General features: G+C 41.4%; 2 protein-coding genes across 3 annotated transcripts in view; both read left to right on the forward strand.

Moving 5' to 3' along the window:
* The first annotated feature begins 1,893 nt into the window (after window positions 1-1,893).
* On the forward strand, window positions 1,894-12,763 carry rbm44 (RNA binding motif protein 44). 2 transcript variants are annotated; one of them, XM_030757541.1, is made up of 20 exons: window positions 1,911-1,953; window positions 2,085-2,318; window positions 2,507-2,534; window positions 2,616-2,722; window positions 4,809-4,883; window positions 4,954-4,999; window positions 5,080-5,114; window positions 5,784-5,986; window positions 6,066-6,265; window positions 7,434-8,004; window positions 8,091-8,149; window positions 8,246-8,395; window positions 8,499-8,664; window positions 10,221-10,255; window positions 10,381-10,468; window positions 10,561-10,642; window positions 10,729-10,860; window positions 10,950-11,017; window positions 11,165-11,235; window positions 11,819-12,763. In XM_030757541.1, the coding sequence occupies exons 2-20, from the start codon at window positions 2,090-2,092 to the stop codon at window positions 12,009-12,011; spliced, it is 2,538 nt and encodes an 845-aa protein (XP_030613401.1). In that variant the 5' UTR covers window positions 1,911-1,953; window positions 2,085-2,089; the 3' UTR covers window positions 12,012-12,763. The 2 variants fall into 2 exon arrangements, with proteins under 2 accessions (XP_030613400.1, XP_030613401.1); XM_030757540.1 differs by having other exon boundaries at window positions 1,894-2,318.
* A 987-nt stretch (window positions 12,764-13,750) lies between these two features.
* Window positions 13,751-27,885, forward strand: part of itgb5 (integrin, beta 5) — a 51,821-nt gene continuing 37,686 nt past the window's right edge. Inside the window, exons 1-9 of the mRNA XM_030757542.1 lie at window positions 13,751-14,303; window positions 15,710-15,795; window positions 15,970-16,177; window positions 16,273-16,522; window positions 18,081-18,249; window positions 22,396-22,557; window positions 24,137-24,232; window positions 24,338-24,427; window positions 26,291-26,425. Coding sequence (XP_030613402.1) covers window positions 14,225-14,303; window positions 15,710-15,795; window positions 15,970-16,177; window positions 16,273-16,522; window positions 18,081-18,249; window positions 22,396-22,557; window positions 24,137-24,232; window positions 24,338-24,427; window positions 26,291-26,425 — 1,275 coding nt within the window. The 5' untranslated portion in view covers window positions 13,751-14,224. The remainder of the gene's footprint in view (window positions 14,304-15,709; window positions 15,796-15,969; window positions 16,178-16,272; window positions 16,523-18,080; window positions 18,250-22,395; window positions 22,558-24,136; window positions 24,233-24,337; window positions 24,428-26,290; window positions 26,426-27,885) is intronic.

Below are 27,885 nucleotides of genomic sequence, written 5' to 3' on the forward strand. Positions count from 1 at the left end.
ATTTAAAGTTGGTGTCTTGGTCTTTTGTGTTAACAGCATGTCATTGAGCCTGAAGCAAAAACAAATGAACAATACTGGACTTTGAGACTCATTACAGTCTTGCTGTGACATGTTGCTCATATTTTGAAACTTTGGCCATGTTTAATATCGATAGCTATCACTTTCCAATATGCATATGACAGGAAAAGCAGAACAGCTCTACTTTATCACAGTGTTCAATTCCAAAATTTAAAAAACAAAAATAACAAACAGATATTTAAAAAAATCTTTGAAAATAATTTAACTGTCTTGTTGTTATCAAATATGTCCTAATGGTATGGTAGCAACTTTACCCGAATTGTCTTAAATGTTGTTAGTTTTTCTGTGTACAGATAAAGTTGTGCTTCGTATAAATAATGTTGACAGTTATTTGAAAAACCACCATCTCCACCTTCCATCAGACATACTGAATACAGACACCAAGATGACACCAGTCTGGCACTTGTCTATATAATTAGCTACGTGTGTGAAGGACAGCAACAGCAACAGCCCAGGTTAACCTAGGCTAAAATGTCATTGAGAACTGTTCCCATTGGAGCAGTGTTAATTTCGTTGACAAACTATTTTCATCAAATTTTTTTCGTCAACGACCCTTTTTTCATGACGAAAACGAGACGATAACTAAAAAACTACCTAAAACAGGGATCCTCAAATCCAGGCCTCGAGGTCCGGTGTCCTGCAGGTTTTAGATGTGTCCCTGATCCAACACACCTGAATCAAATGGCTGAATTGCCTCCTCAGTATGCAGTGAAGTTCTCCAGAGTCCTGCTAATGACTTCTAGATTTGACTCAGGTGTGTTGAAGCAGAGACACATCTAAAACCTGCAGGACACCGGACCTCGAGGACTGACTTAAAGGATCCCTGACCTAAAAGGATCAAAACAATGATGAAATTAATTGACACTTTCGTCAACGAATGAAAACGAGACGAAAATACTTGGCGGGGAGATCATCCAATCAGAATTTATTTAATTTTGTGATACGGCGGGACAAGTTAGGAAAACATCCAGTCAAACGCACAGTTGTACAAATTTGCTCTAAACTAGCAAGTGAATTGTTACTTCTGATAGAACTAAGTTATGTAGACAATGTCAGCAGGGAGACAGAAGTATGTGCTACTTTTTTTTTTGTCCTTCAGACGACTTCCTGTTCACACGGAATCCTATTGGTTTCCAGTAGTGTGTGTGAGAGCGTTTCAGTAATAATGTCCCTAACAGTCCCTCATACAGAAGAGCCGATCTATGGACACATTTTCCCTTTGACGTCTTACTTAATTATTAATAGATTAGCTGTTTTGTTATGTTTGGTGTTTATTTTTGCACTAATGGCACTGCTGCTTTTATGGTACTCAGTTTTATAAAGAATACAATGTGCAATTTATTATGAACAATGCAATATATTTTTCAGGCAGAGCAGGCCTACTCATCAGTATTTTATTGTTATGCTCAATAAACAAGGTCAGGTAACTAAAGATGTTTGTTCAATATGTTTGTGTGTGTACTGGTCTTTCAAGCATTAATAATATTCCATAACTTTTAATAAATGTTTAATTTCGTGTGTGTATATTGACTAATTCAAGGGGACTTAAGAAAAAGCATTTACAACCTTTATATTTTAGTTGACTGAATCAACTGTAGATTTAGTCGACTATATTCTTACGCTAATTAGTCGACTAAAACTAAAACTATTCAGATGACTAAATTATGACTAAAACTAAACTACATTTTCGTCAAAAGACTATGACTAAATCAAAATTAACACTCCACCAGCTTAATTAAACAGAGTTAATTAAGCGCAAGACAATTTAAGCGGCGGCTGGCGTGACCGCGCTATATTAATCAAAAGACCATGGACAGCCTCGGATAACGTCACTATAACTGAGCAAGCTAACATCGCCAACTGGAAGAAGATTATGTGATTATTTTATTTCCTGAATTTAAAAAAAGAAATCAGCATTCCAAATGCTAACAGATAAACATTTGCTTTAGTTAAAGCTGACGTTATCCTTGATTGCTTTCGTGTGTGTACTTCACGCCATTTCTTAGTCACAATGTTTAACCCAGCGGACGCTTGGTGGACGTCGTGGCCTGTTCTTTACGGTTGGAGGCCTCCTGAAGACTTTCACCGTCAAACTGTTTCTCACGCATCATCGCAGGACTTCTCAGGCACGTTTCTATCTGAGGTGCCCGCTCACAGGTCTTCATATAGTACTAGTTACTCTGCGGACGTGTCGATGTCAAGTGGTTTTCACAATCCGGCAATTAAAAGACCCACTCCACGTAAGTCCAACGTAGCGGTTAAAAGTACTCCCAGTTTATGACCTGGAACATTCCAGTCATTCGGTACTCACTTTGATATTCCAGTCGCCTTCACTCAGTTGCTATTTCTGTACAGCAACCTAGACATCAGTAGCTACATCTGATTAGTTTACCATTATCTGTGCTAACGTCGGTCTCTGCACCAGCAGGGGAGAGCAGGAGATTCTTTCTGGACAGGTATGCAACTGCAAGTTTTGTCTATGTCCCGCTAAATGTCCGTGAACAAAAAACCAAGACATGTGCTTCTGCATTTGACAGGTCTGTATATGATTTGGTGGCTTCTTATACGTACCTCACCTTAACTGACCGCAGGCTGCTGGGCTGGTATCTGTGTTTGTCACCGGAGGACAGGAAGCTCATACAGGGTAAGTGTCAGTACTCCCACTGCAGCAGTCCTAACTCACCCTCCCTAACCAGCACCAGTCTGTGCATGTACAACATGCTGGGACTTAATGGTTTATGAAAGCTGCAACTACGAGATTTATTTTATACCATATCAGACATGAAGTTGTGGTTGAAGAGGGAAAAATGTGACCTGCCTCTTCCTGATATTTCTTCCTCAGTGAATAACATCATGAGGTCAAGAAAGATGTGAAGGAGAATTTCTTGGTTGCCATGATTTAGCCCTTTAAACAGACTTATGCTAATCATGTGGGGCAATTAAGTTGTTCTTTTTTATGAGCAATTTTGTTTTACTGCGAATCTGATCCCACAACCTCTTTTTATTATTATTGTCACATTTGTTGTGTGTGAGATGTGTGGCTCAAGACTTTTGCACAGTACTATGTATGATTAATGGTCTTAATTTGTAGAGCAGTTTTCTGAAACCCACTTTACAAAGTGCTTTGTATAGGAAACAACTTCATAACAAATAGATTTTAATAAAGTAATGTAAGGTTCAGACTTCACCTGCGGGTTTAAAAAAAATCTTTGAAAGTTCACAACACCTGAGCAACCTTCTTAATTTAAAAGTAACTTCCTTCTGGTCCTTCTGGAGGTCAGACTTGCCACTCGGCAGTGCCAAATGTGTAGGAGGAGAGGCCTACCACTAGTTTGAATGGTCACTTGATCATGAGAACCTCAAGTATAAAATCATCAGTAAAATCACCAAAAAATATTTTTGGAAACTAAAATCACTGAAAAAAATAACAAATGCACATATTGAGTAAATCTCTTTTAAGTCTTAGTTTGATCAAGTTAGTCAACACAACAAGTCCGAGGCTTTGGAGTACACACGCGAGACTCTTGTTAGAGCAGAAATCAAAATTCATCTAATAAGTAGCTGTTTGAGTTACTGTTGCGTACCTATCAGCGCAAAGCAGTCTGACTATTCTCCTCTGGCATCAGCGTGACATTTCCCAGAAGAAAGGAAACTGCCTCCCATTCTACTTTTAGAAACTCCAGGAACCACAACTAAACCTGCAGTCTGAGAGCAAAATGCTCTGTTGGGCTAATATGGTACTGTGAGGTCTTTAAAATACGATGTGGCCTGAATATTTCAATACCCTTTATGTGAGGAGAAGGACTTTCTATGCAATTCTGGATTTAACAGGGAACCAATGAAGAGAAACTAATACAGGGAAAATATGCTCTCTTTCTAGTCCCTGTCAGTACTCTCGCTGCAGCGTTTTGGATCAGCTTTTAGAGTTACCTGATTAATAATGAATTACAGTAGTCTAGAAGGAATGAATGAATGAACTAGTTTTTCAGCATCATTCTGAGACAGGAAGTTTCTAATTTTAGAGATAATAATGTGCAGATGAAAGAAAGCAGTCCTGCATTTGTTTAATGTGCATGCCATCTAGAGTAAATATGTGATTAGATACCACGTTTCTGAGAACTGACTAACCTTAGTGTGTGGAGAAGACTCCCCCATTTACATGAACAAATTGGGGTCTATGGAATAGATATGATTCAAACCACTGCAGTGCATTTTCTTTAACACCTATGGTGTGTTCTGATCGCTGTAATAAAATATTGTCATCAGCAGTATTGAATGTTGCACTGAGGGTCTAGCAGGACAAGCGCAGAGATGAGTCCCCTGTCAAATCATATCAAATTAAAATTGTACATTTATTATAAATTACTAAATAAAAATATGAAAATGGGAACAAACGAAAATACAAAACTTTGATAGCTCTTGTCATCACAGCAACATGATACATAACAGGTTTTATGTTATGGCAAACACCAATTTACTTAACATCCCCGAAGTTCTTCTGAGGACTTCAAGAGACCCATACAGATATGAGAACATGAAAACTCCTACCAGATGTGCAACAGAAAAATATCATCTAGAGTTGTCACATTAATGAACAAATTAAGTAACTGTTAGAATGGTTATTATCCTAACAGCCTGTTTTCTCTCAGCATTTTTGTTCGGGGTAGGCACATCTTTATGGGTTGAAAGTGAATGTAGTTACATTATTACCATATTTTTCTTTTCCCTAGATGAAGGAGGCCTTTTTCAGTACCTAGAAAGACATCCTGCCTTAGAAATAAACAGGCATCATCTTTATGTGAAGTGTAAGTATGTCAAAGTATGAAAATCTTGATTTGGGTGTACTCAGACTAAAATTATTGTTTTAATTTACAGATAGCACCGGTGCCACCCAGCCTGCCACGACAGCTGACCAGCAAGCGTATGTGTCACTGTGAAGACACATCAAACAAGTTCTGTCATTTCATAGTGATTTGTTGGTAAAACTCATTCTCTTCTCAGATCTGTAACTGCAGGAGCAGAGACGGACATATGTGGTAATATACCCGTCTTTTACATTTCAGTGCTGAAGTCACTTTATTGGCTCACAGTTCAATGCAGAATTACCTTTAAAATCACTTTTAGTTCACAAAGCTCTCAGTGGTCATGGTCAATTCATGCAGTTGAAGCATTTTATTTACCTCACATCCATTGCAAAGAACCAAAGATGTCACGTGCATGCCTTTGGATTGTGGGAAGAACCCAAAGGAAACCCACACAGGGACGTGAACTTGCAAATACTATGAGTGCAAATGGACCAAACAGGAGCTTCACAGGGTGATCTTAAAAATGGTAGTCATGCTGAAAGTAGGCCTGAATAGCACAAAAAGATGACCCTAAAGGGCAGATTGTTCACTTTTAAATTGGGTATTGTTTTGGGGTTTTAATCAGTCCTTGAATTTTCTGGTCATCCCTGTGGTCTTGTGGTTGGCGATATTCCACTGAGCTTTTCAAACAGTGATTGCAATAAAAGACAAAAATTGCAATGCAAATAAATTTTACAGCATGTTTTAGTGTCTTAGTCTAGAACAAGGCTTGTTTCTTGTCTCAAACTCTGCTAATTTATTGAGCTTTGTTGTGTGAGCAGACTGATTTCTCTAAACCAACTTTCATTCAAGACATACCTTTATGTTTTAACAGTTCCATTTGTTTGCTCTTTATTCAAGAAACACCCAATATTCATCTGGACTTGGATATACTCCCTAGTAGTGAGAGGGAGAAGGTAACTTTGGTTGGCTGTAACAGCAACATGAACAGGCAACAAGAAGAGCTGTGTGGGCAGGAGGCACACGTGCCTGATGGCTTCCATACAGGCTCCAGTAGCCCCGGCACACAAGAAACAAATCATCTGAAGGCATGCTACAGACCTGTAAGTGCTAAAGAGCTTAGGTTTGTGTAGTCCAAGTTGTAGTTTTGGCAAAAAAAGATAAATGGTTATTATTTTAAAGGGACTGCCACTGTCCCAGCTGAATGAACAAAGACATTCAGGGCAGACGGGAAGCAGTGCAGCTGTGTGTGAGGATCCAGCAGGCCTGGCGAGCTTCTCTCTGGACATGGAGCTGGAGCAATGTAGACAGAGGGGAAAGCTTAAGCCCAGAAGCCAGATTTCAGTGCCACAAGGCCAAAGTGCAGACTTCAGCCCATCACAGTGAGTATGCATCTTATAGCAAGCATAATAGTTCATGCATTTTTTTTTTTTTCTGCATAACCCCAGTGGTTGTAAATAGTAAATTATGCTGACCAAGGGAGAGGTTAGTTCTGCTCTCTTAATGTTATGTCAGCACATACTCACAAGCAGCTTTGTTGGGTAAATGTGTTCAGCTGCTCATTAAAACAAATATCTATTTAATCAATCACATGGCAGCAACACGGTGCATTTAGGCATGTAGACACAGTCAAGATGACCTGAAGTTCAAACTGAGCATCAGGACGGGGAAGAAAGGTGATTTAAGTGGCTTTGAGTGTGGCATGGTTGTTGGTGTCGGACAGGCTGGTCTGGGTGTTTCAGAAACTCCTGATCTACTGTGATCTTTCCCACACAACCATCTGAATAAGAGAAAATATCCAGTGAGCAGCAGTGAAAATGCCTTTTTGAGGTTAGAGGAGAATGGCCAGACTGCTTCAAGCTGATGCAAAAACAACAGTAACCCAGCGGAGGTATGCAGAAGAGCATGTTCACAACATGTTGAACCTACAGCAGCAGGAGATGACAGCGAGTGCCGTCCCTTTCAGATAAGAACAGGAAACCAAGGCTACAGTTCACACAGGCTCAACAAAATTAGACAATAGAAGACTGGAAAAATGTTGCCTGGTCTCAATCTTGATTTCTGCTGCAATGTTTGGATGGTATGCTCAGAATTCAGTGCAAAGTGTATTTGTGTGTATATGTAAACTTAAGCAGTTTGGCACTGGCAGAGAAGATTTGGCAAGTTTTTCATGGGTGCAGCCCACATACGCAGCTCTGCTGCTCAACCTGCAGATGCATTTTCCTTACAAATGTGGCACCATTTAAGTGGGAATAAACAGGCTTCATAAGATTTATTGTCTTCTCTTCTCTTCTCTTCTCTTCTTAAAAAGGCTGATGGATTATTAGTAGATGGCAGTAGGCCATTGGCCTACTGCCATCTACTTCAAACTGACTGTGGATTTAAACTACCCCATCAGAGGGAAGTAATTATGTTAGACATCAGAAAGAAATGTGAAAATTAAGCTTCCTGAAATTTGTAGCATATATCTATTTTCAAAAGAATTTAGTTTCTGTAACAGCACTACCTGTTAGTCTGAGAGAATATAAATAACATTGTTTGACGTTCTAGGTCTGATTGGTCTATGGCTACCAGAGAGTCGCCCTCAGAGTGCAACAGCATTGACAGTAATCAGATGGTTGGCCCAGCATACAATGACAGAAGTATTGTCCAGGCAGTGGAGCTAGCACTGGTCCAAGCTGAGGAAAATGCCACAAAGCATGTGTGTCAGGATAAGGATGTGCATGGTACCAAATACACTGCAGATGATGGCACCCTCTTAAGCTTTGAAAATGAGAGTGACACCTTCCATAGCCTGATGGAGGACGATAAGAGCATCCTCATCTATCTGGCCAGGAACACTCTGCAAGCACAACACAGCAGAGCTCAGTCCTGTCCGGTCACCACTAATAGTGGTGACACACTGGCAGCCGGCACTGAGGAGTCCTATCAGTCTGCCACCAAGGTGAAGACTGCAGAGAAGCACACCTCCCCTTTGCCCTGCGTCTCCACCTGTGATGCGATGATCGGCACTGAGCTGGTGCTGTGCCCGTCAGTGTTCACCCAAACTGAGGACCTGGAAACAGCTGATAAACACATCAACACTGAAGTACATATGGCAGATCTGGATTATATCGCCAAGGTAAGCTCTGAACCCAAAGAACTCTCATTAATAGCAGCTCCAGCAAAACATGTTTGAACTGTTTTTTGTTTTTTTTAACATTTCAGGAATTAAGCAAACTGAAAAAAGCGCAAGAAGTCAAAGAGCGAAAAGAGAAAACAAAAAGGTGCTTGCATGCAGCTCTGCAGTCAACATGTTTATAGTCTGGTTCCTGGTTGCAGTTGTAAGAGGAAAAGTTTTTCTTTTGTCTTCTTTTCCCCAGTGTTGGCTGTAAGTTGAGAGGAGAGTGTGAGTGTATGGAGCGTGTTAAGCAAGCAGAGCTAGCCCTCCTGGCCCTGCAGTATAGCGTATGTAAACAGCACTGCTGGAGACTCTACTACACCTGTGCTGAGGGAAACCAGCTCACCTCAGTGTAAGTACACTCCAGGTTACAATCTGTGTTTATGCCTGTACTCTCATTTTAATATCAGACACCCCACATGAGACACCAGTTTGTGTTCCTTCTCTGACTGTAGGGGAAAAGACCCTCCTCCAAACATTATAAGTGTTCTCCAAAAACTGGAGCTGGAATATAATGAGATGAAGAGTAAGATCCAGGCAGGAGTTCCCCTGCAGCAACTAAAGCCGTTGTCTGTTGACTCTGGGGAGATCGTCACTGGAGGAAATTACATCCCTGCACAGGTAAAAACACCTGCCAGCTAGGTGATGAATTGGATTTTAATTTCAACTATTTCAGTGTCCAGCAGATATGAAAACAGGATGGAGAAAAAATGGTAATTACAGTCATTTTTTGCAGCGCTGCTCCTGTTTTTCTTGTGTTGGACATCCACTGCACTCTTTTCCTTTTCTGCAGTGCCCTTTCTCTAAAAGCACAAATTCACTCAGGCAAGAAGACTTTACATTTGGTTCAAAAATGGGTGCAACAATTTATTGAAACATGTGCAAAACAGTGTTTGGACTATTCTAAGCTCGAACGTCAATATTTGATACGACCACCTTTTATTCTTCAGCACAGCCTGAACTCTGAGGCAGCTTTCTTATAATTTCTTTAAGCAGTCTTCAGGAATAGTTCTCCAGGCTTCTTGAAGGACATTCAAAGCTCTTCTTTGGATGTTGTTCCATTCTCTGTCGAGATGATCCCACACTGCTTCAGTAATGTAGAGGTCCCGGCTCTGGGGAGGCCAATCATGGAGTGCTTTGCTATCCAGGTATGCTTTTACTGCATTGGCAGTGTGTTTAGGATCATCGTCGTGCTGAAAAATGAAGCCATTGTCAATCAGATGCTATTCAGATGGTACTGCGTGGTGGATCAAAGTCTGACTATACTTTCCTGTATTTCAAATTCTATCAGTTCTATCAATGGATCTCCAAACCATGACAGAGTTGTACCTCTCTCATGACCTCCTCTGTGCATATTGATGACTCCATGAGACCTGATTCTTCTTTTTAATTTTAAATGCAGGCACAATGTTTAAGGTAATGATTATTAAATAATGTTAAATAATCAAGATTACAGTTACTAACTAAAATAATTTCAGTTGTCATTTCCGCTATAATTGAGCGGCCCTGTAGGAACTTGTGTGGAGGGGGTTGTGGGTCAGTGTCGGTTGTCTTCAGTGCGCTCTCTGTGGATTGCAGTCTGCCTGTGGGGGTGCGCTCTCCCTGTGCTTTCAAAGCAGGTCTAAACTCTGGAGCTTCCTGAGCCTCAGTCACCTTTGTCTGCACTTTCATGGGTATATTATGATTATTTATTTATTTTAGTTGAATTATGTTTAAAGAGCTTTCGACCTTTTTTCTTCAGGTGCATAATGTAAGCACATAAAGTAATCAGTCTCAGTACTGACCGGGAAAACAGTCGATTTTGCATTTTCAGCGTATTTTAGAAATTTGGATGGCACAAAATGTGCTATAGCATATCTGAGCTAAGAGAGAGAAATGGAAACGAGAAAGACAGAAACTCCCTGACGTTCCCTAAAAAAAAGCAAGCCCTAAGCCTCAGTGAGCTTTGGCTCAGAGCTTAACTTACCTCAAAAGTCTTGTTTCTCTGAGTGACACAGACAGCCTCGTTACTTTACGCTTGAGTACTGCTGAGCAAGTGATGCAGAACTTTGTGGTCTGAGAGAAAATAAAATGTTCTCTACAAATCAAATGTGATTAATACTTCAAACATCTGCAAATTTGGATATTTTATGAATTTTAACTACAGCTGGGAAAAAAATATCTGTCTTCCTATTTAGATAATTTGTGAAGTGTTGGGAGAAGTCTCATCTAGGTATGTTACACACACACACACACACACACACACAGCCGTAGTTGTCTGTTATTAAGGTTCAGTTGTTGAGAAGAACAGGCCTTTCTTCTTTCCATGTGATGACGGATGTGTTCTCTGATCCAAAGGAGCTCCCAGGAACCACAGAAGCTGAATACACCAGGTGGAGATGGTGGTGGTGGATGTCCAGATAATCAGAGCAGAGAGGTCCTCCAGGTTTGTTTATTGCTGCTTTTTTTAAAATCCATGTCTCCATTTAGCCCTCACTGCTGTGAACAAGTCCACTTTTTGTCTCTTTGCTTTCTCAGGTTGGTCAGGAAGAGGAAAAAGGGGTCACAAAGGAAATTGGCAGTTCAAGGAAAGCTGCCACCCTTTTCCCTCAAGATGGAGGTTCTTACCATAGCGCACACACACAAGCAGAAGCAAAAGCATCTGTACTATATTAATAATACTTGTGGATTTCTTTTTATGGACAGCATCTGCGCGCCAAGAGGTCAAAACAGGGGAGAAATGGTACGACGCTGAGGAGGACCTGGAGATCCCAGGAGATGCAGTAGCTGCTGCAGTTACACAGGACTCCACACTGGTGACAGTAGATACTGTTTATGGTAAGAGGGCTGTGAATAGTAACTGAGAATGTGGAGAATTTAAATTCTTTTGAGTAGCTGCTGGTACAGTTTGGTTTTTTTAACCCCAGAATCAGCCAGCGAGGAGGTTGAGAGCTCAGTGCTGTGTGTTTCCAACCTGCCCATCAATGTCACAGAGGTGAACCTGTACATTTCTGGTGCTCACACAGTTACAGTCAAAGCAGCATCATTTAAGATTCATTGTTTATTCATGTGAAACCATTGTATTGTACTGTTGTTGCCAGCAGAGGGCAGTATAGTCTGCAACTGAAACTGTCTTTTTCAGAGCGCAGTGATGCTGCTGTTTGAGAAATACCTTCCCTCTGCAGTCAGCATCTCTGTTTTACAGGATTTGAGGTGAGGCGCTGCTCTTTGAACACACACCCACTGTGACGTTACCTTTCTCCCACTATTTAGAGTTTCTTAAACAAAATTACTATTTTTAATACCTGGAACTTATTTGCCTGAGTTTTTGGGTATAAAGTGTTAATGGAGACCAAAATATCTGGAATGAGTCCCGTCATGAGCATGAACGATTTTAATTCCATCGAAGCAAACCCGTACGTTTGCTAAGTCCAACATTATCAAAGCATTATACACTTTTTCACGTGTCCTTCTGTCAACACATTACTTTAAGAATCCACTCTGTCTGCAGCAGGTCTGTTTGTTCTCACAGCATCAGGTTTTTTTTTTTTTTTTGTGTGTGTGTCATCTGTCAGATTTGTATAAAGGCATCTGTATTCATGCGGCTGCTCCATGAGATTTAGAATTTAGCCTCAAAACTGTGTGAAAATACAGGCCAGGTTTAAAAATACTACAACTCTGTCCCTGTGAAATGGCTGCAAAGTTTTAGGTGTAACTTTGTATTTAGCAGCATGTTCTAATGCCTCCCAAATATACAAAACTGTAACAGCTCGTCTCGCTTGCTGTCCTCTCCCAGATTTGCCGTAGTTATGCTGAGTGGCCCCCAGTCTGCCGATGCCGCAGTGAGAGAGCTGAATGGCTGCCGAATGCAAGGTTGCACTTTACGTTTGGAGCACATCAGTGGAACCGGGAGCAGCAGCCAGGCCTCGGCCCGTAAACCCGACTCCTCGCAGGACGCTGCCAAACCACAAACCTCCAAGATGGACTGAGGCAGCACTGAGAGCCATGTGAGGAGACAAGCCCTCCATCTTACATTAGGCGTCTTAAAACGATCTAAGTGTGCATTTAGGAAATTCATCAGCAGTTTTCACTACAGATGGTACTGATAGAAAAATAACATTGAGGAAAAAACTGAAATTCTTGGAATAAAATGTTTAATTTGTTTTGAGTGTAATCATATGCAGTGTGTTGCTCAGTTCTGTACAGCTGATACTTCAGCCATCTATCAGGCCCAACATCAGGAGCAGGCAGGTGGTGTGTGTCTCACCCACAGCAAAGGGAAGCTTTGTGCTATGTGCTATACTATGGCACCATGTGACGCAGCTCCACCCAGCGATTGGGAGACAGAGGATTGTGGATGCTCTGATGGCACTGAGGGTGAAGCACCATGGCGTCCTCTGCCACCTGCCCCTCAGAGCCATCTGGGAGATGATCTCTGACCTTCTGACCGGGCCTCAGACTGCTAAGCATTTATGAAGAAGCAGCCATCAGCAGGTTCAGATTTACTGTGTGACAGCCGCTCAAAGTTTTCATTGCAACTTATTGTTTTTCAAGAGTAGAGGAAGCAATTAATCAGAAAGCAGATAGGCAGCCTGCTGTAGGAATAGAATTTATGGATCTTTAAGCGTTACTGTGAAATGAGTTATGTGCAGGTCAGTACTTCTGTTATTTGGCAGTTACGTTAGTTTCAAATGTTTTTGTTAAAGAACTTGAAGGTTGCATATAGTTACATATGCAGAGGTTTGTGTGTGTTCTGTCAATAAAAAAGCATTCTTTGAAAAATGTCTTATCCTCTTTTGTTTTACTGCATATCTACTGGCTGGAATCCTTATTGGCAAAGTCCTGATTGTAAGTCTCAATGCTGTGCAGCCGTCTTCGCAACACTAATTGCATTTACTAGGAGATATTTGAAGCACTATTTAATGATAAAACCTTATTTTGGGACAAAGTCATTAAGATGGTTTTTAATTCTGGAAGTTCTGTCTTTGGTGTTGAAAAATAATCCCATAAAGTTCAATTCTGGAATAGTTTTAGCGCTCTTTTTTTTTTTTTTCAGCTGATGAGAGCAGACGTGAAACAGCCCTGAAATGTTCTAACAGGATCTGTCACAGCTGCATGTGAGAGCAGAAGTGAGTTAGCTGCTCCAAGTGCAAAGGAATGTGAGGAAAATATCCCGTATCCTGGCAGCACCTTTGCCTAAACCAGAGTATTTCTGATCCCAGTGAGACCACTGTTGTCACTTTCGTCTGTCAGCTGCATGTCAAAAAGCACAACTGCTACAGTACACAGAAGTGATGTGTAAAGGGAAACACTTCGCACTGGTGGCTGATGATGGCGCATTTATTTTGGACTGTCTAATTCAAAGATGGTGTGATGAAGAGCTGAAAGGCTTTAAAGTTATTTTAATCAAGGTTTTACTGGTACAAAGGACAAAAAGTGAGGCAGACTGGGCGCAGTGCTGACTGACAACATTAGTGTTGGCCAAAAATTTCAAAAGGGCTGCTAAACACTGGCTAAAGAGAAACTGAAGATGCTGAGTTTTTTTGGGATGTTAGTTCCTTAAAATTTTGCTAAATACCGGAAATCATTGTTTTGGCAGACAATCACGTTTTGGCACAACACCGGTCTGTGGAATCACCGCTAGGTGTCCCTACATGATCGAGCACAAAGGCAGCGAGAGGGTTAAAAGTAATCCACGGCAGGGAGTGGGCGGAGATTCCAGCTGGACGCGAACCGAGAAAGCGACGCTCGCTCAAATCTAGAGGAAAATCACAGTGGAGCGCAGTTTCTGTTCACCTTTTTTGGGGACGTGTTTATTTCCTCTTTCAGTTTATCTTTGCGCAGATTTGGAGGGAGAGATGCAATGAAGTCCACGGAGAAGTTGGAGAGCAGTTGTCAGCTGAGAGTAAAGTAGACGTGGAAGGCTGCAGAGTGGAGAGAACAGACTTACAGGACGCAGGCTCTCACACTTTAAGACAATGGAAATGCTGTCCCTCATCCCACGCCGATCCTTCACTGTTATGTACCGAAAACCCGCGTGTCAGTGGATGTGAAATGGTGTAAACAAGCTGCGCTGTTTTGATTTGCGCGGATCTGCTGGACTTATTCCGGGGAGCGCTCCGATGGGAGAGTAACGCAGCGGCATTCGCTCCTGACAAACCTGGTATTTCACAAAACGTTTAAAAACACCCCGAGTGACACCATGTGGAGCCGTGGGACGTGGATGTGGCAGGCGGCACTGTGCTGCCTGCTCTTGGAAACATTGTTGCACACTGCCAGAGGTAGGGCACAGCAGGATTGTCTGCTTTGCAACAGACTGACTGCCTGTTTTTGCAGCAACACCAACCGGTCGGTTGTGTTTGGATCTTTCACTCACACACTCACACACACACACACACGAAGCTGGAGCTTCTCTGAGCTGATGCCACATGGAGGCAAATACCGCACAAACAGTGCTTAACTTCATTATTCATTCTAAATATCACAGCACCGGGACAGTCATGAAATTAGCACTCGTGGAAGTGGAATTGTGCATCAGAGAGCCGCAGCAGAAAAACCTCTGCTGTCATTCATACTCATACGCCAGCATTCACACTGTGTCAGATCACTGATCACATTTTAAGGGTATTTTTTATCGTCACATGTCGAATAACACTGTATTACTCATCTGTGCTGATAAGATAAACTAGCAGTTTCAAACTTGAAGGGACCTGTTCTGCTTTGTCATAATTGCTGTCATGTATTGTCGCATATTAAACGGGTTCAGAGGTCACCACAAGCTTAGGCTCTAGACTTCTCTAAACACTGGTTCAGTTTTCTCTACTTATTGCTCTTTGTGACTGCACCGCACATATTCCTAATATGGTCATGACAGGAAGGCAGCTCTAGCTGCTAGCACAGCAGCCTCCGATTTATTTTACAGAAGAGCGCAGTTAACAGAAAAGCAGCTTGTTTCAGACAGGCAGTGCACTGAGACTGCAAGGCCCGGGATAAATGAGGATTATTTTCAGCAGAGCTACTCTGGTCAAGTCCTGGAATAATAATAAAAAAATCATGGAGATGGAAATAAAATTTGAGCAAGGTAAATTTTGTTATTTATTCCCCTGTTTGTGGCAGGAAAATAAAGTAATAGCCATGAAAAATGCCGATCAGCTCTTTGTCTCACTTGCCTTTGAATGGTTACAGATTCCATCATAAACATTTTTGAAAGTGGCTCCCAAAGAATCTCAGAACTGATGACTGCAGGTGAATTTCATGAACAGATCACAACATCATTATCACTCCGAGCTGAAGCTTAGCTGCTAAATCAGTGCATCCCTGATTTTATATGTACAAACAGCATATGAAGAATATTGGCTGATAGCTGAGTTTTTTTTACACTCCAAAAATCAATCAGCCTCCAAACTCATTATGGTCTGGGCTCTATACGAGCTAAGAAAAACGGGTAATTTTGAATTGTGAATCACTCAAAGCTATTCCAGTAAAAATGTGGAAGAAATGGAGACAAGCATCAACAGGTTCATCCGGGAACCCAAACATTTTAAAGTGATCATTTTCAGAGTTGTACTGGGCTACATCATTTATTCACTTTAGGGTCTGTTTTTTTTCTTTCATGAATGTTAAATAGAAATGCATGTGTGATAGGGATGAAAGTGGAAATCTAGTCTCTGGGTATTCCCATCCTCAGGTCTCAACATGTGCATGAGTGGCAGTGCTACTTCCTGTGAGGAATGCCTCCTGATTCACCCCAGTTGCGCCTGGTGCGCACAAGAGGTATGGCTTAGTTGCTATATTAGTTTCATCATGTGCACACTTGTACAGGTGCAGTGAAGTGGGGCATGCATGAGAACATATTAAACAGTCTTAGGTCCATTTTTAGATGTTCCAGTCTTTTAGAAAGCGTAACACTGATCAGGAATGTGAGGTTTGGTGATTTCCATCCTGCAGGATTTTGGAAGAGGGCGGACTCTGACATCACGGTGTGACTTTAGTCAAAACCTGCTGAAGAGAGGCTGTGACGCACACTTCATTGAGTACCCAACCAGCAGCATTAATGTCCAGCAGAACACACCCCTGAGTTCTAAAGGGTCGGGGGCAACCCAGTATGATGTGGTCCAGATTATGCCTCAGAAGATCTCTCTCAGCCTGCGACCAGGTAAGGATCAGAAATATGTAGGGTAGGGAATAACCTTGGTACATGCAAAAAAAGCTCTAATAAATAATGCAAAACTCATTGATTTGTTCATGCAGCAGACCAGACGTGGTTTAGCCTGCAGGTGCGGCAGGTGGAGGACTACCCGGTGGATCTCTACTACCTGATGGACCTCTCTCTTTCAATGAAAGATGATCTGGACACCATTCGTAACCTGGGCACTAAGCTGGCCCATGAGATGGGCAAGCTCACCAGCAACTTCAGGCTAGGCTTTGGCTCGTTTGTGGACAAAAACATGTCCCCGTTCTCCTACACGGCACCAAACTATCAGGAGAATCCATGTAATGGGTACGTGGTGGCAATAGGAATCATCGCACGAATGTGAGCTAGAGCTAAGAGCTGTAGATGGAAATGATTTCCTTGAATAAGAATTTACTCTGTGGTCACACAATTTTGGCACCTTTGTGAATCATGTAAAGCCCCAGTGCTCCCGTGGTCCCCTGGTACTGGTGATGCAGGCAAAGAATATATAGAGAGGGAAAAGCTGTGGCACACGGTGTTTGCCCTGGAGGTGCAACTAACTCTGTGCGCATCACTTCCCATTTAGGTTATGCCCTGGCCTGTGTGTGTGTGTGTGTGTGTGTGTGTGTGTGTGTGTGTGGTGTGTGTGTGTGTGTGTGTGTGAGAGACAGAGGCAGTTGAGGGGAAATTCTACATAGAAATATTAAAGAGACTCCTGCTAACCCATCTCCCTTCATTATTATAGCTACGTCTGCATTCCTTTTACTACATTAAAAAGATTTACATCTACTAAATACTAAATGAAGCTTCAGGAATGGCAGATTTAAGTTTCGCCTCACTTTCAACACGAAGGAACCCTCAGAGGCAGGATTTATTGATTCAATGCAATCAGTTCAATTTGAGAGAGGATGGAGGGAGGTAGGGAGATAGGGAGAGAGAGAGAGAGAGAGGGAGGGAGAGAGAGAGAGAGAGAGAGAGACAGAGAAGCGAGAGAGAGAGAAGAGAGAGAGACAAGAGATGAGAGAGATAGAGACAGAGAGAGAGAGAGACAGAGAGACAGAGAGAGAGAGAGAGAGAGAGACAGAGAGAGAGAGAGACAGAGAGACAGAGAGAGAGAGAGAGAGAGACAGAGAGACAGAGAGAGAGAGAGAGAGAGAGAGAGAGAGAGAGAGAGAGAGAGAAAGAGACAGAGAGAGAGAGAGAGAGAGAGAGAGAGAGAGAGAGACAGAGAGACAGAGAAAAGAGAGAGAGAGAGAGAGACAGAGAAGAGATAGAGACAGAGAGACAGAGAGACAGAGAGAGAGAGAGAGAGATAGACAGAGAGACGAGAGATGAGAGAGAGACAGAGAGAAGAGAAGAGATAGAGGAGACAGAGAGACAGAGAACAGAAGAGAGAGAGAGAAGAGAGAGAGAGAGAGAGAGAGAGAGAGAAGAGAGGAGGAGACAGACAGAGAGAGAGAGATAGAGGAGAGAAGGACAGACAGAGAGAGAGAGAGAGAGAGAGAGAGACAGACAGACAGAGAGGAGGAAGAGAGAGAGAGAGAGAGAGAGAGAGAGAGAGAGAGAGGAGAGACAGACAGACAGAGAGAGAGAGAGATGATATAGATATATGATAGAGAGATAGAGCTATATATATATATATATATATATAGATATATATAGATATATGTAGATATATATATATATATATATATATATATATATATATATATATATATATATATATATATATATATATATATATATATATATATACAACAAACAAACAGTCCCCTCAGCCACTTATCATGTTTTTAATTAAAAAAAAAAAAAGAGTAGATAAAACATGGCCAAAATTTGGTCCTCATATGACGTTAACATGCAATTTCTCTGTCACCTTCCACAGATACAAGCTGTTTCCCAACTGTGTCCCCAGCTTTGGTTTTCGCCACATCCTCTCACTGACTGACAAAGTGGACCGTTTTAACGAGGAGGTGCAGAAGCAGATGGTATCCCGCAATAGAGATGCACCAGAGGGTGGGTTTGACGCCATCCTGCAGGCTGCTGTTTGTAAGGTGAGAATCTCTTTTCCACCTGTTCTACTCATCTCCAGCTTGATACTTGTATTATTAGTCTCTGAGAGAAGCTTTCCTTCAGACATAGTCAAGACTAGAAGAAACTGGCAGCACAGTTTCTTCAGTTCACAGGAATTACTTGTACATATACTGACCTAATTATAAGCCTGGTAACAGTCTATATGACAGATGATAAGAAAGCAGAATAGGTGCATTTTAAAGGAGCTCTGCATCAGAAAACCAATATTAATGACACCTTGTGGCTGGTAAGTTAACTACAATCAGGATTCTGTTACATCTGCATGCAGCTTCTGCTTAAACACCATCTGCATAATATCTGTGATACATGAGTTAGTTTCGTGGATAATATTAGTCAGTGAAATAATTTTGCAAGCTAGCCAGCTAGCATTTCCACTAAGATACAAATTTCCTAGGGATAGCATTCGCAAGAAAGCTATAATTAGCCACTGCGTGAATATGGTGATGGTTAACTTTATTATCTAGAAGAATCATTAGCCATGCTGATGTAGATGGTTTCCAAATTCCCAAAAGCAGGCAAATTCCCATTTGGCCTGTACACTATTTGCATACTCCCATAAGGAAACATATAAGGAAATATGTTCACCTTAGGTGACATGGAGAAAGTGGTGACATAGCAGGAGAATATCCCCCTGAAGAAACTGAAACCATTGTGTATGAAGAGGAAGCCAGAAAAAGTGGATCGGTCTAAAATGTTGCCACAGGAGTGGAAAGTTTAAAAAAAATATATCTAAATCTTGGACTGAAATAGACAGTAGATGGAATATTTAACTTGAAACACTCACTGTGACTCAAGTAAAAATAAAAAAAAGTTTCTAAGTTTATAAAGACTAACTGACTATAAGCAAAGGGAGAAAGCAGGTAGAGGACAAAAACACACATGATCTGTACTCCTAAAATGAGAAATACACTTCAGTGGGGAAAAAAAAATCCAATCTTGATTCTCCAGCATCTGAGGGAAGCACCAAGAAATTAGATTGTAAGTGATCACAAAGTTAGAAGCCATTTTTAATGAAGATAATTTCATTAATATCTAATAAGATAGGATGAGAAATATTGAAATATGTTTAATTTAAAAAGTTAAATCCTGCATCTTTTCATTCAGCATTTTGTTGCATTTTTATTTGCATTATATACAGTTTACACTGTAAACTGTATATAATGACCAGAAAAAGGACTTAATACTACTACTAATAATAACAATAATATCATCATCATCATCATTATCGTAAGTAGTAGTATACAGTTTAAAGATGTGTGTTTTGCAGACTTTGTTTATTCTGAGTTTGTTTGTAGGCTGTGAACAAATTCAAGTATGAAAAAACTGATGAATCCTAGATTTGTGTGTGAAACATTTATACGAAATGTTTATGCACAAATTGGCACATATGGACTGTTTATGGATGAGCTCCATTGTCAGTAGCAAATTCCAACCGTGCATTCATTTTCTAAACCACTAATTCAGGGTTGCAGGGGGCTGGAGGCCATCCCAGATCTTACAGTGCAAGAGAGTGGGTACATCTTGGTCACTGGTCCCTCACATGGTTTTATCACGGAGCTAGACAAGAAGTCCAATTTAGAATCACCAGTTACTTAACGTGTACGTCTTTGTTCTGTGGGAGGGAGCTGTTAGTGAGGGAGCTGGAGTACCTGGAGAGAACCCACGCAGGCATGGGGAGAATATGAAGCCTCCACACAGAATAGACCCAGAGTTGACTGGGGGTGCCGGTTTTGATATTAGTGATTAGTGGACTCAGTTTCTCATCTACTGTATCTAGTGTTGATCCCGATAGTGCTAGAGGTACAATTAGGAAAGGTACTCGTGAGTGCGCATGAAAATCAGATCTTATGTACTTATAAAATGATCTAAATTGTCCTCCATGTAGTAGTCAGACAGTCCACAGGCATTTAGATGCTACTGAGAGAGTCGGAAAAGCTCAAATGTGGTTAGTTACACAACAAGCCAACTCACACATTGATAATAAAAAGTGTTCAGCAAAGTTTCATAAAGTATGTTTGAGTAGTCTTATGTTGCCCCTTTTATGCGAACCTCCAGTTCGGGGCAGCTCAAATGGAGGGAAGGCCTCTGTGATGTGAAGTATCTGGCCTATTTGCTTGTTAATTAAAGCACCGCGGGGATAGACAGGAAGTACTGTCTGGTGCAGCTGATTAAACCTGAGGACGAGTCACTTGCAGGCTCAGTCATATCCCTGGGCTACTCTTCCAGTTTAGTTGTTTTCTAAAGGAGGACAGTGACTCCTTCCAACTGGCTCCAGCATCGTAGTTTACTGTTTCAAGCAGTCACTTGTCAGAGGCTGGGCTGGGTTTATCAGTCTTACTCACAGAAGCAGACACTTATTTAGTTTTTTATTTACAAGCAGCTTAAATGCTTCCTCTTTGACTGTACGCCCACAGTAACGGGAAATGGCCACCCATCTGTGTCACACCTAGATGCAGATTTCAGTCTCGTGACTCCACAACACAACAGCTGCTCTAGTTCATCTTCAGAGAGGTGTCGCGGGGACATCCGCAGTCCTGTTGTACACTGCACAGGGGGAAAAAAAATGATAAGCCCTCTGTTCTCGTTGGCTGAAATGTTTCTTTAGCATCATGCATTAGTCAGCACTCTGTCAAATGCCCTCTGTGCCCCTGCCTGTTGTTTCCTGTTGATAAAGGCCTAGAAAAGGCTGGCTTGTTGTTATACATTAGTGGACTTGGGAGCACATGAAATACGCATCATTGCTGATTGTTACCAATCTGTCCAAGTGTCACAGCATCCTGTGATTCAGACATGGCTCACTTTTACCTTAATGTTCCTGGATATCCAGCTCAGAACTCCTCCTCTGAAGTTGTTTTGAGTTGTTCAGGAAGTACTGTACTTATATGTTGCTTCCAAGGAGCCAGACTTTCTTGTATTTTTTTGCAAGCTGTCTTGAGCAGTGGTTCTCTGGGTTTTCTGGAGATCTTCTTTTAAATTGACACTTTAGGCACTCTCTTACTAACACCCTGTCACAATAACACATTTCTTCCCAGTTCTGTAGTTCTGTCTATGAAAAATGCCAAAGGTAACACAGTTTGACAGGCATAAAATAGTATTTTTGCATCAACAAGGTGATTCCTGAAGAGTTATTAACTGAAAACTTGGCATATCTCAGCATGGTGTGCAGTGTGTCCTTAAAAACAACTGGACAATTGGAGGACAAAAGAAGTGGCAGGCCTGAAAACTATCTATAGCAGATCAACAGTGTCTGAAAGTTGTGTTCTTAAGAAATAGATAAACAGTGAGTTAGTATAGCTTTGTGTAAAACACGGTGGAGGCTGTGTCATAGTTTGGGGCTGCATTTCAGCCAGTGCTGATGGAGATCTTGTCAAAATTGATGGAATTGAATGAATGCAGAAAATTATGGTCAGATTTTTATCCAACCTGGCAGTACATCCGGAAAACATGTGATTGTCATGTTTCCTTTTTTCAGTATGACAATGATCCCAAACACACTGCTAATGCAGTGAACACGTACTTGTGTAGCACTCAATGAAACACTATCAGTCAATGATTGGCCTCCCCAGAGCGCGGACCTCAGTATTACTGAAGCAGTGTGGGATCATCCCGACAGAGAATGGAACAAAAGGCAGCCGACATCCAAAGAAGAGCTCTGAATGTCCTTCATGAAGCCTGGAGAACTAGAAAGCTGCGCCAGAGAGTTCAGACTAGAAATTTACAAACTCTCTTTTTGCCTTTTGTTATATTTCCATGTATTTTTTTTTGTACATGTCTTACTAAATCACACTCATTTCCCATTTTTTTTCTAGCAAAATATAATGAAGACTTTTGCACAGTGCTATATAGAGCGTTTTACCCACCATACAGTTATTATAAAGTAGCAAACATGGCTGCAAACATGTTTTTATACTGTAAAGTTATACATTTTAACACAGAAGTCAGTGGGAATTGTCTTGTGTTTGGAGCCAGCCTCAAGTGATCATTAGAGGAACTACAGTTTTTATCACTTTTTTTTTTGTTTGGACAGTCCTGGTTTAGTTTCATTGGCTCAGGTGATGGCAGTGCAGCTAGAATTGGTTCCAATAACGTTCTCCTCCTGTTTACAGGAAAAAATAGGCTGGAGGAAGGAGGCCTATCACCTGCTGGTGTTCGCCACAGACGATGTACCTCACCTTGCTCTGGATGGCAGGCTGGGTGGTCTCGTCCATCCCCACGACGGACAGTGCCATCTCAATGACAACAACGAGTACAGCGCTTCCACACAGATGGTAAGAAGAGCTCAAACAGAAAGTAGTATTCAAGGTTTTAGAGGTGGGTGGACCCCCCCCCCAATCATTGACTTGTGAATTTACCAAAGCGGTAACGTGATGAGGAAAAATAGAAGCAAGTGCTATTTCAGCAAAGCCACCCTGCACCCTGTCTTGTGGGAAATTCTAGCTAGCACCTCCACCGAGGTTGTCGTGTTTTTAGTAGTGTTTGCGTGTCATTCTGTCTGTAAACACAATAGCTCAAAAAGTTTTGAATGAATTCTGATAAAACTTTGTAGGGGTGCAGAGTGGGGTCATGAAAATAGTCCATTAAAATCTGGCTCACATTCACCAAAGTCTCCAAGGTCAACTTCATGATTTATTGGTCCAAAATTGACAAAAAGCCTTATTATGATTCTTACAGGTGTGGAGTGTATTGTCAACATATATAAAGTACCATATAAAGATTTAAAATATCGTGTCACATTTGACCTCTGACCTCTCCTTCAGATTGATCTGAAGGTTATAGTGATGATAATGCTATATAGAGCTATTTAAAACTGTTTCTTACTGCCTGTTACGACCCTGCAATCCTACTCTCTATGTGGTGGCAGTGGGAGTTTCAGGGCTGCCTCTGCTTATTGCTGATTGACTTCACCTGATGAGGTGTGGATTAAAGCATGCCTGAGGTCAGCTTTGCAGACTCACTGCTTCTTGCTCTTCTGCTCTCTATGGTGCAACTGTTTTATCAAGTAATTTAAAATAAACCAATTTTTTTCTTAAGACTGCTGTCAGTCTCCACCTGATGTTAAGTGGTCTTGGTGATAGTAGGTATGAGGGGCTTTTGAGCTGGGTCGTAACACTGCTACTGTTTTTACTGACAGCATAAGGGCATATAGGGAATGATATATGGGGACTATAATTATCATTTTATTTTGATGCATTATCAGTTAAATGGCAGTGGATTTATTCAGTAAAACTGTACAAAGAAAGTCTTTCAGATGTAAGTTCATAAACTTTTGTGTAGCTGTCAGAAGAGTAATGATGTAAACATGAATCACAGTCATGTGAATGACACTGTGCTTCCTTTTAAAATGGAAATTAATTTATTTGTAGCTCTGGTTTATTTCCCCCAAAGGCATTTCACAAGACATAATTGTTCATCACAGAAAAGACGGCACTGAAGATTTGCTGTAGATGGAATGATTGAATTTTTTTCATGGATTACACTCTATAGAGGACCGGGCAGCTCTACTCTTACCTATACAAACACACCACCTTTATTTAATAGCATAAAAATCTATATGATTGAAATTAGTTTTGAATCTTGGCAGTTACAGTCCCCTGTGTGCTGTTCCTCATCTGTCTTAGATAAGTGTTTAATCACTGAGTAATTTATTAATGGTTTATGACACAAATCTCAGTATGGACTGAATAGCAAGATGTGAAAATATTCATCATGTGGAAGGTTTCAGCTGTGATCCTAAAATGTTCTTTCTAATGGGAACCGCATCATGTATTCTGGTGCTAAAAGTGCAATGCAAACACAGTCCTGTGGTCAGAAGAGCATCAAGATCTATTACGTTCTCTCTTTCTGCAGGACTATCCCTCTCTGGCTCTTCTTGGGGAGAAATTGGCAGAAAACAACATCTTCCTCATCTTTGCTGTGACAAAAAGGCTGTATGTTATTTATAAGGTACTCTGAATTTCTGTCTGTTCAAGCTGATGATCACACACTTTAATTACACTCCTTAAGTCTTAAAACATTAATGATGTCTTTTCATGTCATGTTTTTCCAAAGAATTTTACTGCACTCATACCAGGGACCACAGTAGAAATCCTCGATCAGGACTCCAAGAATGTGATCCAGCTAATTATCACAGCCTACAATGTAAGTGAGGAGGATGAGTGCTGCTGATGCTTTCCTGCTGGTGTGAGTGAGACAGTCAAATAATGACACAGGGGTAGGAAAAGAAAGATGTCAGTTACTTGACAGTCACAATAAAATGAATCAATCTACATGAAACCACCCAGAACTGTCAAAAACTAAAGTTCCTCCAGTGAACTGTGGGTCGTCTGTTAAAATGGGCAAATTTACAACATTAATAACCATATTCCCCCTTCATAATAATAAAAACAGGGGTGAATCAAACTCATTCATTTACACTTTATTAAGGCTCAAAAGAGAAAGAGGCGTGACTTCAACTGACTGACTGATGGGACTGGTTGCTTCCTGCTGGGCCTCACCTCCAGTCACTGAACTGCTCATCTTGAAAAGCACTTCAGTGTTACGAATACTGTTTGGGAGCCGGAGCCTTTGGTTCAGCTGTTGGTGATTACGTCACAAGTAGATTTATTATAATGCAGGATTTTCAGAGTTGTTCTAGTTCATGGATCGTGGGTAAAGTTAAAAAAAAATCTGCATGTAACACCTCCAAATGTATCATTTTGTGCATGACCAGTGTCACAAGAAAAATGTGTGCAGTTTAAACAATACATCAGTTTTTCCACCTTCATTGAGCCTTTTATTGAATGTGCATTAGAATTTACAGATGTCCGTGGGTTTACTGAGACAAAGTTTTTCTGATGGGATTTCACCTCTTTATGAGCCAAACAGAAACAGCTGGAGATCTGGAAGTACTTTCAGCTGCTTCTTCCCTCCTGAGTGGTGATGCTGGAACTTCCACAGCGGGAATATCTCTGCATTTTACGGAAGAATTTCACTGCAGTTTTCAAACTTTGCAAAGCTATCCGCAAGGACCCTCTGGCAGCCAGCTTTGTTCCCCACTCCTGTTTAACAAGCCTGAAACTTGGGGGTTTCAGGCTTGTTAAACAGACATCACCTTTTTATTTAAAGTTGAGTGTGTCTTACCTCACTTCTAAACTGAGGCCACAGTCACTGAAACCAGGAAGCTGCACCCCATGCCATGGAGTTTTGCCTAAATGCTTTCCTGTGTGGGCGTACAGTTTTTCTTTTCTCTTGCCTGAGTCACTGGGAACTGCAGTGCCTTTGGGGTGGTAGAAGCGTGTGTCAAACGCACACTTGACAAGTTCGGGGTGTGGCAGTGATCTTGAATAAAACAGGGCCTATTAACATTCCAGCTGCCACATTATATCCACCACTCTGAGGTTAGATAGATGAGCTTTTTCAAACATCATGAGGTCTCTTCTCAGGTTTGACTGTGGCACAAAGTGCTGCATGCTGTGATTGTGTTACGAGTGATGAACGCGTGTGAGAGAAAGGGGGGTTGAATGAGGCCATGCTTATCCGTGTGCACCAAAGAACTCTCCTGATTTGATCCTGGCACTTTGGCATAGCAGTGCTGCACAAACAACTGCAAACTGAGTCTGCACATGTTCCACAGAGCCAGCTGCAGCTGTGGTATTTTATGTCCGCACAAATACGACCTGCATCCACGCGCAGCACTTGAGGTTGTGGTGAGATTAGCTATAAAAAAGTGTCTAACCAGAGAAATGCATTACCCATGTTTTATCCTCTTTTCCACTCACTTACTTAACCAGAGTGACATGCATTAAAAAGAATGAGCTGGTTTTAGTCATATTTTCTGCGTGGGAGGCATCAGATGAATGTGCCTCTACTGTCAGAACACTGCTAAGTGTTCATGTGCTCTCTGGTAACTGCAAAGAGTCCTGCTGCAGAGGGCTCGTTTCAGCCTACCTGAAAAGCAGTGTGTTTCAAGCCCTTGCTTTATTATCATGTATGAATGAATTCTTCTGGTTGTCTTCTCCTTAGAACATCCGCTCTAAAGTGGAACTGTCAGTGTGGGACCACCCAGAGGACATTAGTCTTTCCTTCACTGCCACCTGTCAGGATGGAAAGCCGCTGCCAGGCCTCAGGAAGTGTGCCGACCTGAAGATAGGAGACACCGTGAGTTCTTCTCCGTACTTTTCTCATGTTATAAATATTTCATGCAGTGTTCACCCACACTGTTTTATTCAATTTATCTCTGACCTGCTTTTGCTATAGCACTATCCTAGGAAAAAATACATCATGTGATTTATTTTATTTTTTTAAAGGGGCACTGATGCTGTTGGATGTAAATGTCTATTATGCTCACAGTACTACCAGTGTATAAAAATAGGAGAGGGTATGGCAAAAAGATCACATGATCACAATGTAGATGACAATTCTCTCACAGATTTAGTTGACCTAAAGTAAATGGGCTGGTCCTTATAGAGCACTTTTCTACTCTACATGAGCACTTTACACAGCATGTCTCATTCACCCACTCACACACATTTCTACATCTAAGTGCTTTCTATCTAACATTCACACACACACTCCTATGAACACACCGGGAGCAATTTGGGGTATCTTGCCCAAGGATACTTTGGCACCTAGATTGGGACAGCCAAGGATCGAACCACCAGCCTTCTGATTAGTAGATGATCTGTTCTACCTCCTCAGCCCACCCCACTTGATTAGTGATCACATGATTAGTTGTGTGTATTTTTGCGTGGATAAAAAATCTGCCTCTTCCACTCCAGGCAGAGGCCCAACTCATAACTCACTGCATCCTGTTTTCATTTTGATTTTATTCTGGAAGTCCGGAAGTGCTGATTTCTATCTGAGCTGGGCAGGTTTCTGTTTACAGCAGAAAAATCAGTTTGATCCTGATAAAAGCAGGGGAACCACTGGAGACAGAGATGTTACTGATATAAGTAATGATGCCATCTCTACAAAGTATATCACATGGCAAATTAACGTTAACATTGTCCTGGGGCGCCTGGGTGGCTTAGCGGTTAAGCCGGCGACCACATACACACACCGCGTTGCAGTGCGGGCGGCGCGGGTTTCATTGTCCACATGAAAACTTGCAAGAATGCCCAACTACATAAAAATGCCTTCTACAAAAGCATTTGTGGTGTCACACTTGAGCTTTAGTGTGATGGAGTCACACAGCCTAAAAAAGTCCCTGACTGCTTCTATCACATCCAGGGCAGCGTTTGCAGCACCGTCCAGGTCAGATGGAAAACAAGCATCTTGATTCATCAGTTGGAAACGGTTCCAGCTGGTAAATGATTGTTCATGAACAAATGACTTTATTGAGGTTGTACTGTCCCTGCATTCATAAACCTATTTTCTATATGTTAGGAGCAGCAGACACAAAAGCAAAAATGTGTTAAATCTCTCATTTGCAGTGTGTGGTATCTAGGAGGCTCTGGTAATCTGTGCAGTCAAGGACAAGGTGCATATTTTGGTTCATCCTGATTTTCAGCTCTGTCTGAAACAAAATGGTGGACGCTGTATTAACACTCCAAGTGCCACTGTTCCATTTTTTTTTGTTTGTCATTTAAAAAAGGACTTAAAAAAACAACAGGGCCCAA

This window comes from Archocentrus centrarchus, chromosome 21 (genome assembly GCF_007364275.1).
Source record: "Archocentrus centrarchus isolate MPI-CPG fArcCen1 chromosome 21, fArcCen1, whole genome shotgun sequence".
Lineage (NCBI taxonomy): Eukaryota > Metazoa > Chordata > Actinopteri > Cichliformes > Cichlidae > Archocentrus > Archocentrus centrarchus.